Source organism: Mytilus edulis, chromosome 4 (assembly GCF_963676685.1).
Source record: "Mytilus edulis chromosome 4, xbMytEdul2.2, whole genome shotgun sequence".
In the NCBI taxonomy this organism is placed as follows: domain Eukaryota; kingdom Metazoa; phylum Mollusca; class Bivalvia; order Mytilida; family Mytilidae; genus Mytilus; species Mytilus edulis.
In genome coordinates this window covers 263116-275937 of record NC_092347.1, presented here as the reverse complement: position 1 = coordinate 275937, position 12822 = coordinate 263116, and the positions used below count along the sequence as shown (strand labels likewise).

The 12822-nt window shown below is 35.1% G+C and overlaps 1 protein-coding gene across 1 annotated transcript in view; it reads left to right on the top strand.

The window, feature by feature from the left end:
- The window catches only part of LOC139518680 (zwei Ig domain protein zig-8-like), a 66142-nt gene that overhangs the window by 44180 nt on the left and 9140 nt on the right, over positions 1–12822 (top strand). Inside the window, exons 2-6 of the mRNA XM_071310153.1 lie at positions 6308–6423; positions 8714–8927; positions 9637–9660; positions 11365–11667; positions 12736–12759. Of these exons, the coding sequence (XP_071166254.1) occupies positions 6308–6423; positions 8714–8927; positions 9637–9660; positions 11365–11667; positions 12736–12759 (681 nt within the window). The remainder of the gene's footprint in view (positions 1–6307; positions 6424–8713; positions 8928–9636; positions 9661–11364; positions 11668–12735; positions 12760–12822) is intronic.

Sequence of the window (12822 nt, the reverse complement as noted above, 5' to 3'; positions counted from 1 at the left end):
CCAGAGAGTGCAATACAAATAAATATTGTGATTTCACAAAACGCTATAATAGTGGCACAAGTGATAAGGAAAACATAACAACAGATAATTGATCATAATTATTTCAAGGAATGCTTGCAAAAAGTAAAAGCCAGCTTTAAAATCTCAACCGTCTGAGTAAAAAAACACTATATGTAATATAAAGCAATTAAGATAACAAATTTATTTCTCATGAAGCTGCTTTTCCAATTTTTATCCCGGATGTAAAATTAAAAAAATGGTTATAACAAACTTTAAGACAACATCTTTTGTATACTGATTTTGATGGGCATTTTTTCTGTTATATTTTTTCCTGTCTATGAAGAAATAACATAACAAATTGGTGCACACTGAATAACGCGCGTAGCGGATTATTTAACAGTGTGCACCACATTTTTTTTTAGTTATTTCGAATAGACAGAAAAAATATTACAGTTATTTCTTATAATTTAATTCTAAATTCCATTTTAAACCGTAGAAAACAATGAAAAACGTTGAAGACGTCACGGTCACATGACTAATTTATGTCTATGGGCTGATAACAAAATAACGTCAGCCAATCAGAAGACGCGTTACATCCAGAATTAAATTATTTTGTAATAAAGTTGTTTTTCTTCATTTTGGCAAACAAAAAATTGTGGAAAATTTGGCATTTTTTTTATTCCCAGTTCAACAAGGAATAATAGTTGTCCTGAATACTAAAAATATTATCTTTTGTCACCTAGCCAAAAAAAAAGCTTCCAACTAATATTAAATTAAAGTAAACAGCAATAAATTTATTTCAACTTTCTTCTTTCGAACAAAGATCATACAAACTTAAATGGGAAAGGGGTGAAAAACTACACAGTAACTACAGTTGTTGAGCTGTGTCAATTTCCTAACTCGTTCGCTATGATAGTATCTGTAGTGAAGTTTTAAATATTTTAGGGTTTTCCTTAAAACAAATTTATTTCAACTTTTATTAAATTCATGAAAATATAATAGTTTGACGTCAAAAACGGGAAATGATGTAAAGACAAACACAACATAGAAAACTAAATACTGAACAACACGAGTCACGCCAATACTGAAAGGACGAGCAGATCCTGCTCCACGTGTCACATTCCTTATGTTTCTCATGTAGGTACAAACCCGATGATGTCACTTTCATTAAAATTAGGACAGCTTGTGGTTCAATTGGAACATATCCGTCGTCATCTCTGAAACATGTATTCTATAACGATCAACCAACTCGTGATGGCGTCAGTTAAGCTTTACAACTACACCATTTAGAACTCTTGGTTTAAACAGAAGCTGGTATTTGGTGAAATTTAATGATAATTATTCAGTTCTATATAAATTATACGGGGGGAAGTCGTCTAAAGTAGTTTTGTATCCAGAAATTTGCATAGAAAGTCTCAAAATCTGCAACACGGAAATCTAGGGAGAGGTGGTTGAGAAAACAGAGCTCTGAAAACGACTGGTTCTGCTTGTAGGAAATAGATTGTCTTTCAGTTCCTTCCGTGCAATACATTATATGGTACTAACAATTCTAAAAAAAGAAATGTTGATACTTGAACTTACTTTGATAGTTTTTCTTTGCTTCGAAATTGCATGCCACCCCGTGTCAAACAAGCCTACACCCCGCATGTGGCGTTCTACATGGTGTTAAACCTTCCTTATAAGCAGCAAACCTCTATAAAGGAAATCATAAATCATAATAGGAAATGAAAGCTTTGGAATATCATGTCAGCTCGGAGATGTATTCTCAAAATGCATGCGATGCGGGAATTTTCCTGTTACATATATAAAACGTGACTGTATCTGTTGTATGCATTTTTTCAAGTAAAACTATTTAGTACTTATGTAATACTAGCTTCTTTTCATACTTGCGAAGAATCATCTGTATGGAGTCTGTCTCATATAAATAGATGAAACATCAATTCTTACAACTAACAGGTTATATTTGCTTTTTGTTTTTGTTTTGTTTATTGTTGTGGATGGTTTGTAGTTACTCAAACAGGCGGTCTTTTGTTTATTGGTGTCCATGGTTTGTAGTTACTCAAACAGGCGGTCTTTTGTTTATTGGTGTGGATGGTTTGTAGTTACTCAAACAGGCGGTCTTTTGTTTATTGGTGTCGATGGTTTGTAGTTACTCAAACAGGCGGTCTTTTGTTTATTGGTGTGGATGGTTTGTAGTTACTGAAACAGGCGGTCTTTTGTTTATTGGTGTCGATGGTTTGTAGTTACGCAAACAGGCGGTCTTTTGTTTATTGGTGTCGATGGTTTGTAGTTACTCAAACAGGCGGTCTTTTGTTTATTGGTGTGGATGGTTTGTAGTTACTCAAACAGGCGGTCTTTTGTTTATTGGTGTGGATGGTTTGTAGTTACTCAAACAGGCGGTCTTTTGTTTATTGGTGTCGATGGTTTGTAGTTACTCAAACAGGCGGTCTTTTGTTTATTGGTGTCCATGGTTTGTAGTTACTCAAACAGGCGGTCTTTTGTTTATTGGTGTGGATGGTTTGTAGTTACTCAAACAGGCGGTCTTTTGTTTATTGGTGTCGATGGTTTGTAGTTACTCAAACAGGCGGTCTTTTGTTTATTGGTGTGGATGGTTTGTAGTTACTCAAACAGGCGGTCTTTTGTTTATTGGTGTCGATGGTTTGTAGTTACTCAAACAGGCGGTCTTTTGTTTATTGGTGTCGATGGTTTGTAGTTACTCAAACAGGCGGTCTTTTGTTTATTGTTGTCGATGGTTTGTAGTTACTCAAACAGGCGGTCTTTTGTTTATTGTTGTGGATGATTTGTAGTTACTCAAACAGGCGGTCTTTTGTTTATTGGTGTCGATGGTTTGTAGTTACTCAAACAGGCGGTCTTTTGTTTATTGGTGTCGATGGTTTGTACTTACTCAAACAGGCGGTCTTTTGTTTATTGGTGTGGATAGTTTGTACTTACTCAAACAGGCGGTCTTTTGTTTATTGGTGTCGATGGTTTGTAGTTACTCAAACAGGCGGTCTTTTGTTTATTGGTGTCGATGGTTTGTAGTTACGCAAACAGGCGGTCTTTTGTTTATTGGTGTCGATGGTTTGTAGTTACTCAAACAGGCGGTCTTTTGTTTATTGGTGTGGATGGTTTGTAGTTACGCAAACAGGCGGTCTTTTGTTTATTGGTGTCGATGGTTTGTAGTTACTCAAACAGGCGGTCTTTTGTTTATTGGTGTCGATGGTTTGTAGTTACTCAAACAGGCGGTCTTTTGTTTATTGGTGTGGATGGTTTGTAGTTACTGAAACAGGCGGTCTTTTGTTTATTGGTGTCGATGGTTTGTAGTTACTCAAACAGGCGGTCTTTTGTTTATTGGTGTGGATAGTTTGTAGTTACCCAAACAGGCGGTCTTTTGTTTATTGGTGTGGATGGTTTGTAGTTACTCAAACAGGCGGTCTTTTGTTTATTGGTGTGGATCGTTTGTAGTTACCCAAACAGGCGGTCTTTTGTTTATTGGTGTGGATGGTTTGTAGTTACGCAAACAGGCGGTCTTTTGTTTATTGGTGTCGATGGTTTGTAGTTACTCAAACAGGCGGTCTTTTGTTTATTGGTATCGATGGTTTGTAGTTACTCAAACAGGCGGTCTTTTGTTTATTGGTGTGGATGGTTTGTAGTTACTGAAACAGGCGGTCTTTTGTTTATTGGTGTCGATGGTTTGTAGTTACTCAAACAGGCGGTCTTTTGTTTATTGGTGTCGATGGTTTGTAGTTACCCAAACAGGCGGTCTTTTGTTTATTGGTGTGGATGGTTTGTAGTTACTCAAACAGGCGGTCTTTTGTTTATTGGTGTCGATGGTTTGTAGTTACGCAAACAGGCGGTCTTTTGTTTATTGGTGTCGATGGTTTGTAGTTACTCAAACAGGCGGTCTTTTGTTTATTGGTGTGGATGGTTTGTAGTTACTCAAACAGGCGGTCTTTTGTTTATTGGTGTCGATGGTTTGTAGTTACTCAAACAGGCGGTCTTTTGTTTATTGGTGTGGATGGTTTGTAGTTACTCAAACAGGCGGTCTTTTGTTTATTGGTGTCGATGGTTTGTAGTTACTCAAACAGGCGGTCTTTTGTTTATTGGTGTCGATGGTTTGTAGTTACTCAAACAGGCGGTCTTTTGTTTATTGTTGTCGATGGTTTGTAGTTACTCAAACAGGCGGTCTTTTGTTTATTGGTGTCGATGGTTTGTAGTTACTCAAACAGGCGGTCTTTTGTTTATTGTTGTCGATGGTTTGTAGTTACTCAAACAGGCGGTCTTTTGTTTATTGTTGTGGATGGTTTGTAGTTACTCAAACAGGCGGTCTTTTGTTTATTGGTGTCGATGGTTTGTAGTTACTCAAACAGGCGGTCTTTTGTTTATTGTTGTCGATGGTTTGTAGTTACTCAAACAGGCGGTCTTTTGTTTATTGGTGTCGATGGTTTGTAGTTACTCAAACAGGCGGTCTTTTGTTTATTGGTGTCGATGGTTTGTAGTTACTCAAACAGGCGGTCTTTTGTTTATTGTTGTGGATGGTTTGTAGTTACTCAAACAGGCGGTCTTTTGTTTATTGGTGTCGATGGTTTGTAGTTACTCAAACAGGCGGTCTTTTGTTTATTGGTGTCGATGGTTTGTAGTTACTCAAACAGGCGGTCTTTTGTTTATTGGTGTGGATGGTTTGTAGTTACTCAAATAGGCGGTCTTTTGTTTATTGGTGTCGATGGTTTGTAGTTACTCAAACAGGCGGTCTTTTGTTTATTGGTGTCGATGGTTTGTAGATACTCAAACAGGCGGTCTTTTGTTTATTGTTGTCGATGGTTTGTAGTTACTCAAACAGGCGGTCTTTTGTTTATTGGTGTCGATGGTTTGTAGTTACTCAAACAGGCGGTCTTTTGTTTATTGGTGTCGATGGTTTGTAGTTACTCAAACAGGCGGTCTTTTGTTTATTGGTGTCGATGGTTTGTAGTTACTCAAACAGGCGGTCTTTTGTTTATTGGTGTCGATGGTTTGTAGTTACTCAAACAGGCGGTCTTTTGTTTATTGTTGTGGATGGTTTGTAGTTACTCAAACAGGCGGTCTTTTGTTTATTGGTGTCGATGGTTTGTAGTTACTCAAACAGACTGTCTTTTGTTTATTGTTGTGGATGGTTTGTAGTTACTCAAACAGGCGGTCTTTTGTTTATTGGTGTGGATGGTTTGTAGTTACTCAAACAGGCGGTCTTTTGTTTATTGTTGTCGATGGTTTGTAGTTACTCAAACAGGCGGTCTTTTGTTTATTGGTGTGGATGGTTTGTAGTTACTCAAACAGGCGGTCTTTTGTTTATTGGTGTGGATGGTTTGTAGTTACTCAAACAGGCGGTCTTTTGAAAACAGTAAGACTGCAAGCATTTCAATAAATAGCTAAACAATATTTCGTCCGGCTCCGTATACCACAAAACAGCAAAACAATGCTCCTCTGATGAGCTGGTATTATTTTCTTCATAAAAAAGCTAACATGATAACAAATAGGGTTGAACATTACATGCTAACAAATAGGGTTGAACAGCCGACAACATTAAACTTGATCTGACCTCTCATTTACCAAAGATCATAATTGATAAAAATGACATAAATTCATCAAAATTATATTATCTTTTTCCCAGGTTGATTTTCATAATTCTTATATCTTTCCATTGATACACATTATCCGCTGCGCTGGTTCCCAGGTTAATTCACATAATTGGTCTATCAGAAGTACTGCCGTTGATACCAGAAATCCTTGACGCTGGTTCCTAAGTTGATTCATGTACAAACTGTTTTATAAGAATTATTTCCATTGATGCCAGTTATGGGATGCAACAGCTAAGTTCTTTAGTTTGCTTCCGACAGATTTGATTTTTATTATTCCTTACTGTAGATTTTCAATATTGTGTTTTTCAACTAATCTGCATGAAGCTCCTTGGTATGTAATCCAACGCATGGTTTATCAATTATTTGAAATATATATGGTAATGTTCTCTTTTAAATAAGATTAGTTGTCCTATACATTTGATTTTATATAAACATTTATAGCAAATTCTTCATTATTGATAACAGTTTATAGTATCTGTAGTATCTGTGATATAGGTCAGCGTACTGTTTGATAACTTGAACATGGGTACATATTGACAATCATTATCGTTGATTGAGAATGTGTTTTAACTGTAGACTATTCCAAGTCATGCGCCTGTTTCTATTGAGATACATGTATATAGTTGTTAGATAACATGACAAAGATAATGACATTGTACATATATCTCTATGTATATGTGTTTGACTCGTTTCAGGTAGGAACGGTCCTGTAATACCACCAAAGTTTTTACCTGTACCCAGACATATAACAGTCCACAGAGGGGAGACTGCAATGTTAGAATGTACTGTAGAAAACCTAGGAACTAAAAAAGTGGGTTAATTAAGTTTTTTTTTTACTATTATTAGTTATGGTATATATGTTCCGGACCATATGAGTATTTGGACCATACGCGTATGGTCATGACCATATGGGTATATACTCATATGGTTCGTACGCGCAATGCATTAAAAAGATACTGTAAACTAAATAAAAAAAATAAAAAATAAACAGTTTCACACAGTTAATTTTACTCGCTATTTGTAAGTACAGCGTCTGGTGATTGTCCACGTTTATTGCGTCAAATGGATGATATCACGAGCAAGGACCATAGTTTTTGTTCAGTTGTCCTGTGAATATAGTGTTCTGCAGTCATGTTACAATATTGAAGATCTAATGCTTCTAATAACACCGTAGACACATCGGAATGGCCGAGAGAGACCTCAGTATCACAGCACGCAGCTGCGGAAAATGCTACCTTTTCAATCGCAAGCAACAGATGCATGTAACTAAAAAGGATCGTGTACAACCAAGACTTGCAAATGCAGAAAAGCTATGGTACTGTGTGGAAGTACATGGCACCCTAAGCATACATGCAAGAATACAATTAGCATGCATAGCGATGTAAACTTAGATCAACTGACTGTGGCATTTATATCTAATGTTTATGTAGTCTTTGAATTATAAAAGTAATACATTTATACGTAACCATCATTGTTTTTTAAGATAAAGTTTGTTGTATTATTGAAACGTTTGTAATGCATGTTTAAAAAAAACATACCTCTATGGTCCAAATACTCATATGGGCAGGCCCGTTAATAACAAAACGAGTATGAATTATACTCGTATGGTCCGACCATACGCGTATTGTCGGACCATATGAGTATACGCATTTGGTCATGACCATACGCGTATGGTCCAAATACTCATATGGTCCGGAACATATATAAATGAAATAATATTTAAAAATTCGCTTGCGTAGTGTTGAAAACAAAGTCTCTTGGTTGAATACAAAGCCTTATGAATAGGTAAATTACAATTACATTGAAGCTACGGCAAAGATTACCGGTCCGTCTAGAACATACGAGACAAATAAAAGTCCTGGTACATTGTACATGCATTATATACTATCTACATTGTTATGTGTTTTATATACTATCTGCATTGTTATGTGTTTCATATACTATCTGCATTGTTATGTGTTTTATATACTATCTGCATTGTTATGTGTTTTATATACTATCTGCATTGTTATGTGTTTTATATACTTTCTACATTGTTATTATACCCCCGCTTTAAAAAAGGGGGGGTATACTGTTTTACCTCTGTCTGTCAGTCCGTCCGTCAGTCCGTCCGTCAGTCCGTCCGTCCGTCAGTCAGTCCGTCCCATGAAACTTTCGTCACATTTTTCTCAGGAACTACACATCCACCCTTTCTGTAATTTGGTATCAACATTTATATATGTCAGCCATACCGTGTGATGCGTTTTCAGATTCATCACTTGACAACTTCCTGTTTACCGAACACTTGTCTGATTTTACACATGATAGCCAAGTTGAAAATTTTCGTCACATTTTTCTCAGGAACTACAATACAAGGATTTCTGAAATTTGGTTTCAGGATTTATATAAGTCAGCTATACCGTGTGATGCGTTTTCAGATTCATCACTCGACAACTTCCTGTTTACCGAACACTTGTATGATTTTACACATGATAGCCAAGTTGAAAATTTTCGTCACATTTTTCTCAGGAACTACAATACAAGGATTTCTGAAATTTGGTTTCAGGATTTATATAAGTCAGCTATACCGTGTGATGCGTTTTCAGATTCATACTCAACAACTTCCTGTTTACCGAACACTTGTATGATTTTACACATGATAACCAAGTTAAAAATTTTCGTCACATTTTTCTCAGGAACTACAATACAAGGATTTCTGAAATTTGGTTTCAGGATTTTTATAAGTCAGCTATACCGTGTGATGTGTTTTCAGATTCATCACTCGACAACTTCCTGTTTACCGAACACTTGCATATTTTTACACTATTAATATTATCCACTTGCGGCGGGGGTATCATCAGTGAGCAGTAGCTCGCAGTTTCACTTGTGTGTTTTATATCTATCGACTGTATTTTGAAGATCTTCTATACTCAAATCATATTACCTTTCAAGAATCTGTCCAGTATGATTCGGAAACCAAGTGCATAAACCATTATCACTTTCAACATAGGATTTTCAATCTGGTTTATATGACGTAAACAAAATTAAAAAAAGATACGTGAATGTAGTTATGACAAAAAAGACCGGTTACATCATACTTATATGGATTTTATAATTTTCAGGTTACATGGAGGAAAATTCCTTATATAACACCAATAACAACTGGTGAACAACTATTTGCTCAAGACAATAGATTTCAGGCCAAACATATCTCATGGAAACAACAGTGGAATCTAAGTATAAAAAATGTGCAGTTACATGATGCAGGGGCGTATGAATGTCAAGTTAGTGTGCGAGGGCTGATGCTTCGACAGAATATAACTTTATCTGTGATAGGTAGGTTTTCAATTGACGTCAAATAGGCTCGAATCTGGCCAAATATCGTGTTATCGTTGTAGGTCTCATCAATACACAATAATAAGGTTTGAAGCTTGCTAGAAACTTTGCTGCCATGATTGGGCTGCGAAAATAAACAAAGGCAATAGTAGTATACCGCTGTTCACTTTTCGTACATCTATTTAACTGAAACAAATCCGATCACAAACCAAAACTGAGGGAAAAACTTTAACTATAAGAAAAAAACAACGGAACAACAGAAACACTGATACAAAAAGAAACCCAAACATACAAAGAAACGGACTATTTGATAACAACTGCCAATGTTGTAACTTGGTACAGGACATTTTAAGACACAAATGGTGGATTGGACCTTGATGTATGGCTAGTCAAACCTCCCGCCTATAAGACAATGTTAAAAATACTGATAAAATGACATACCATTCAGGCTCGAAGTTTGCAGAATACGTTGCTGCTATGATTGGACTGATTTTAAAAACACAAACAATTAAGTTGAACTTTAATTATACAAACGATAACACTTTTCAATATCTATGTAATAAAGCCTGTACCAGAAAAGGATGGTGATGAATTTTACTTTGCCACTGTATGTAAAAATAACAAAAGACGTTTCAATTCAAAATTCATATCCCATACAATTGTAGCGAAAATAAACAAAAATGAACGTGTTTATTTGTTATCTTTTCAGATGCAATATTACCGAGAAAAGCAGGTAAAATATTTAGTTTTTGTTTAATCTTTATATGGTATTTATATACTAGTATATATATATTTACATTTGTAATACAAGTGCCTATAAATAGCAGCACATGACATACACATCTAATACAAATTTACATTTGTAATATATATATATAAACGCCTACAAAAACACAAAAAAAAAAGTAAGTATAAATGTAATTATTTATAAATATTTCGGATAACAAATATCCTTCCTCAGTAATATTGTAATGTTAAACGAATCATCTTTTAGTCTCCTTAGATTAAACTATAACAATCTTGAAATTTATACAATAAAAAAGGCAAACCGGACATCAGTTAAGACGCTTGCACCATTCTAAAAATTTGTTAAAAATGACAAAGGTTATTTGGCTAATTACAACAGAGAGTTCAAATATATGCTTTAAATAAAAATAATAATGTTCGATATGAACTAGCACAATTCTAAAGCTTTAACGGTAACGACAGTTATGATGGTACAAGAACGATTACATCAATAAAAATACCAAAATAAACAGTACTGAACGATCTAAATTTATAAATATTTCAAATTGACAGAGTAGAGTAGTTGCAACAGAGTCTGCGTATTTAATCATCGCAAAAAACGGCCGTTAAAATATTATAAGTTTTGACTAAGGTTAACTAGTTGAACGTGGCTTGGTACTTTTACATCCCTCAAAAAGTAAGCAATTTAAATTGGTATATTCAACAAATTTATTTTAAAGATGAGTAAGGTTAAGAAATAGAATCAGAGGCTGTCATAATAAGTAATATAACCTAAATGTGAAGCACTAAATGGAGTCGAACTCAATATTTTCATTTATCCCATTTGGTGCCAAAGTTGTTAATTTTCGTATTCAAAACCTTTCCCGAGTCTATCCTCCCTAGACAAAGCAGAGTTGGGGTAAATGATTGTAATGGTCAGTCGATTAAGATCTGCCGTAGTGTAGCCAGGTTGTCTCAAATGTCGACTGAGAGGACGGTCTGGCTTACATTGGTAATCGCTACGATGACCGTTCATTCGTTTGTGAAACGGCTGTTCTGACTCGCCAATATACTGTTTACCACATTTACACTGTAGGAGATACAAAACATTTGAAGTCTTGCAATTTACATTGCAAAATATGGTGTATTCTGTACCAGTGGAGTGACTGTTGAAAGTCTCGGTATCCAGTATTCGTTTCCGCAACCCTTGCAAGATCCCACAGATGAAGAGCCTGCTTGAGAGGATAAATCAGCTCTCACCAGCAAGTCTTTAAGGATTTTTGGCATACGGAAAGCCAGTGCAGGTGGCTCGGGAAAGATCTTGGATAGTTTAGGATGTTTTTCGATCTCTTTCCAATTTTCGCGGATTAGGTGAGATAAGTGACACGGCCGAGGGAAGAGTTTGAGACGAACTATTATATATATACATATCTGTTCAGCCTAGGTAGCATGAGTTCGAATCTTGGCTATATATTTGTCAGCAATATTCATTATTTAAAACAAAACTTTAATAGTTAATTCATAACTCGAGTTACTTAATTAGGAAAACTATCACAGTTATGTTGCTGTGAAACGTTACTTTTATGGTCTTAATGGTATATAAGAGATATACGAGTAACGGTTCCGCAGTTTAGCAGTTTTTTATTCTGATATAAGCAGAAAAGTTCTTTTACATTTCTATAGTAATTTGTGCATATATTTTTCTTTTTAGAAATAAGAATATCCGGAACTGAGTTTCCAGAAAAAGGAAGTTCTATAAAACTATTTTGTAATGCCACGGGTACTCCGAACCCTCCGGATGATATTCAATGGTTTAAAGACGGAGAAAAACTTTTTTCAGACCCATATGAAAAAATATATATTAAAAAGCATTATGCACGTAATGCTGGTGTATTAACTAGTTCTTTAGAAATAAAAAGTTCTAAACTTGACGACAATGGTACATACATCTGTCGAGCCACAAGTCACAGTCAAGATGATCTCATTACTAAGATGAAAGTCAATGTTTTAAGTGGTAAGTTCATTTGTAGATAAAGTTAAAGCAACGTTATTTTACACAATTCATTTTCATCGTTGAGTAACATAGGAAACAAATAGATAATATGCACTAATGATGATAAAAATGCACAACATCAATTGTTTGATTTATTAATAGTCATATATATGTGAACTCGCGCTATCTACCGTATAGTAGTACAATATATTCTATTTTCAAACGTTATAATGTAAAAATGTCAAAGGTGAAAAGATGGAGGTAAAAAGTTTTCCCCTTGTAACCTGGACGGCAAGACATACATGTAGTAATTGTCATACGCATTAGTAATTGTCATGGTCAGTCCATACATCTTTCTCCTTTTTCATTTGTAAGTTTGATAGTTTATCATCCTGTGTATTTGATCATTCAGGTTCAATGAAGTATGTATGCAAATTGATAATCTCTTTTGAAGAGTTTTTGGTATAGAATTTTGTTTCGCAGTTGAATTTTATCATCAAATACTCCGCGTATTTGGACATTTCGCACAGCCGCAACAATCTTTAAGAGTACACAATAGAAAAGATACCAAGCTGTGAATTAACATGTACACGAAAGGCCTTTGTCAAGAGAACGAAAAATAGGATTTACAGAAAAACAGTCCACAAAAGGCCAATTTAACAGACACAAGAAAATACACCGTGTCGGGAAACATATGAAAACAAGTCCCCTAAAAACACCAAATGGAATACTTAAAGATTGAGCGACATGACGCACATCTGACGTTTTCATTTAAATGTTTTGCACATTCATTTTTGTCGATGATCTGCATGTATTATCTGCAGCTATATTGATTATGACACTTTTAACATCTGCTTCATCACTTTTCGATAAATTCAAATGTAAAAGCCATTACCATTATCAAAACTCTGAACGCAATAAAAAGATGAAATACTAATGGAGTATGCATCTTTAGCCATCACATACTAATGGGATATGCATCTTTAGCCATCAAATCGTATGCAGCTATTACCAAACCTTAAAGTTAATATTAATTGATTAAATGAATTTGATACGACATCACTAGAACTTGGTATTTTATTCTTACAGCTGGTTCCAACTATGCAAAAAGAGGTAAGTGACGAAATAACTAATTAAGTAAGACACTTTTGTTATCGTTGTCACATTAATGACACT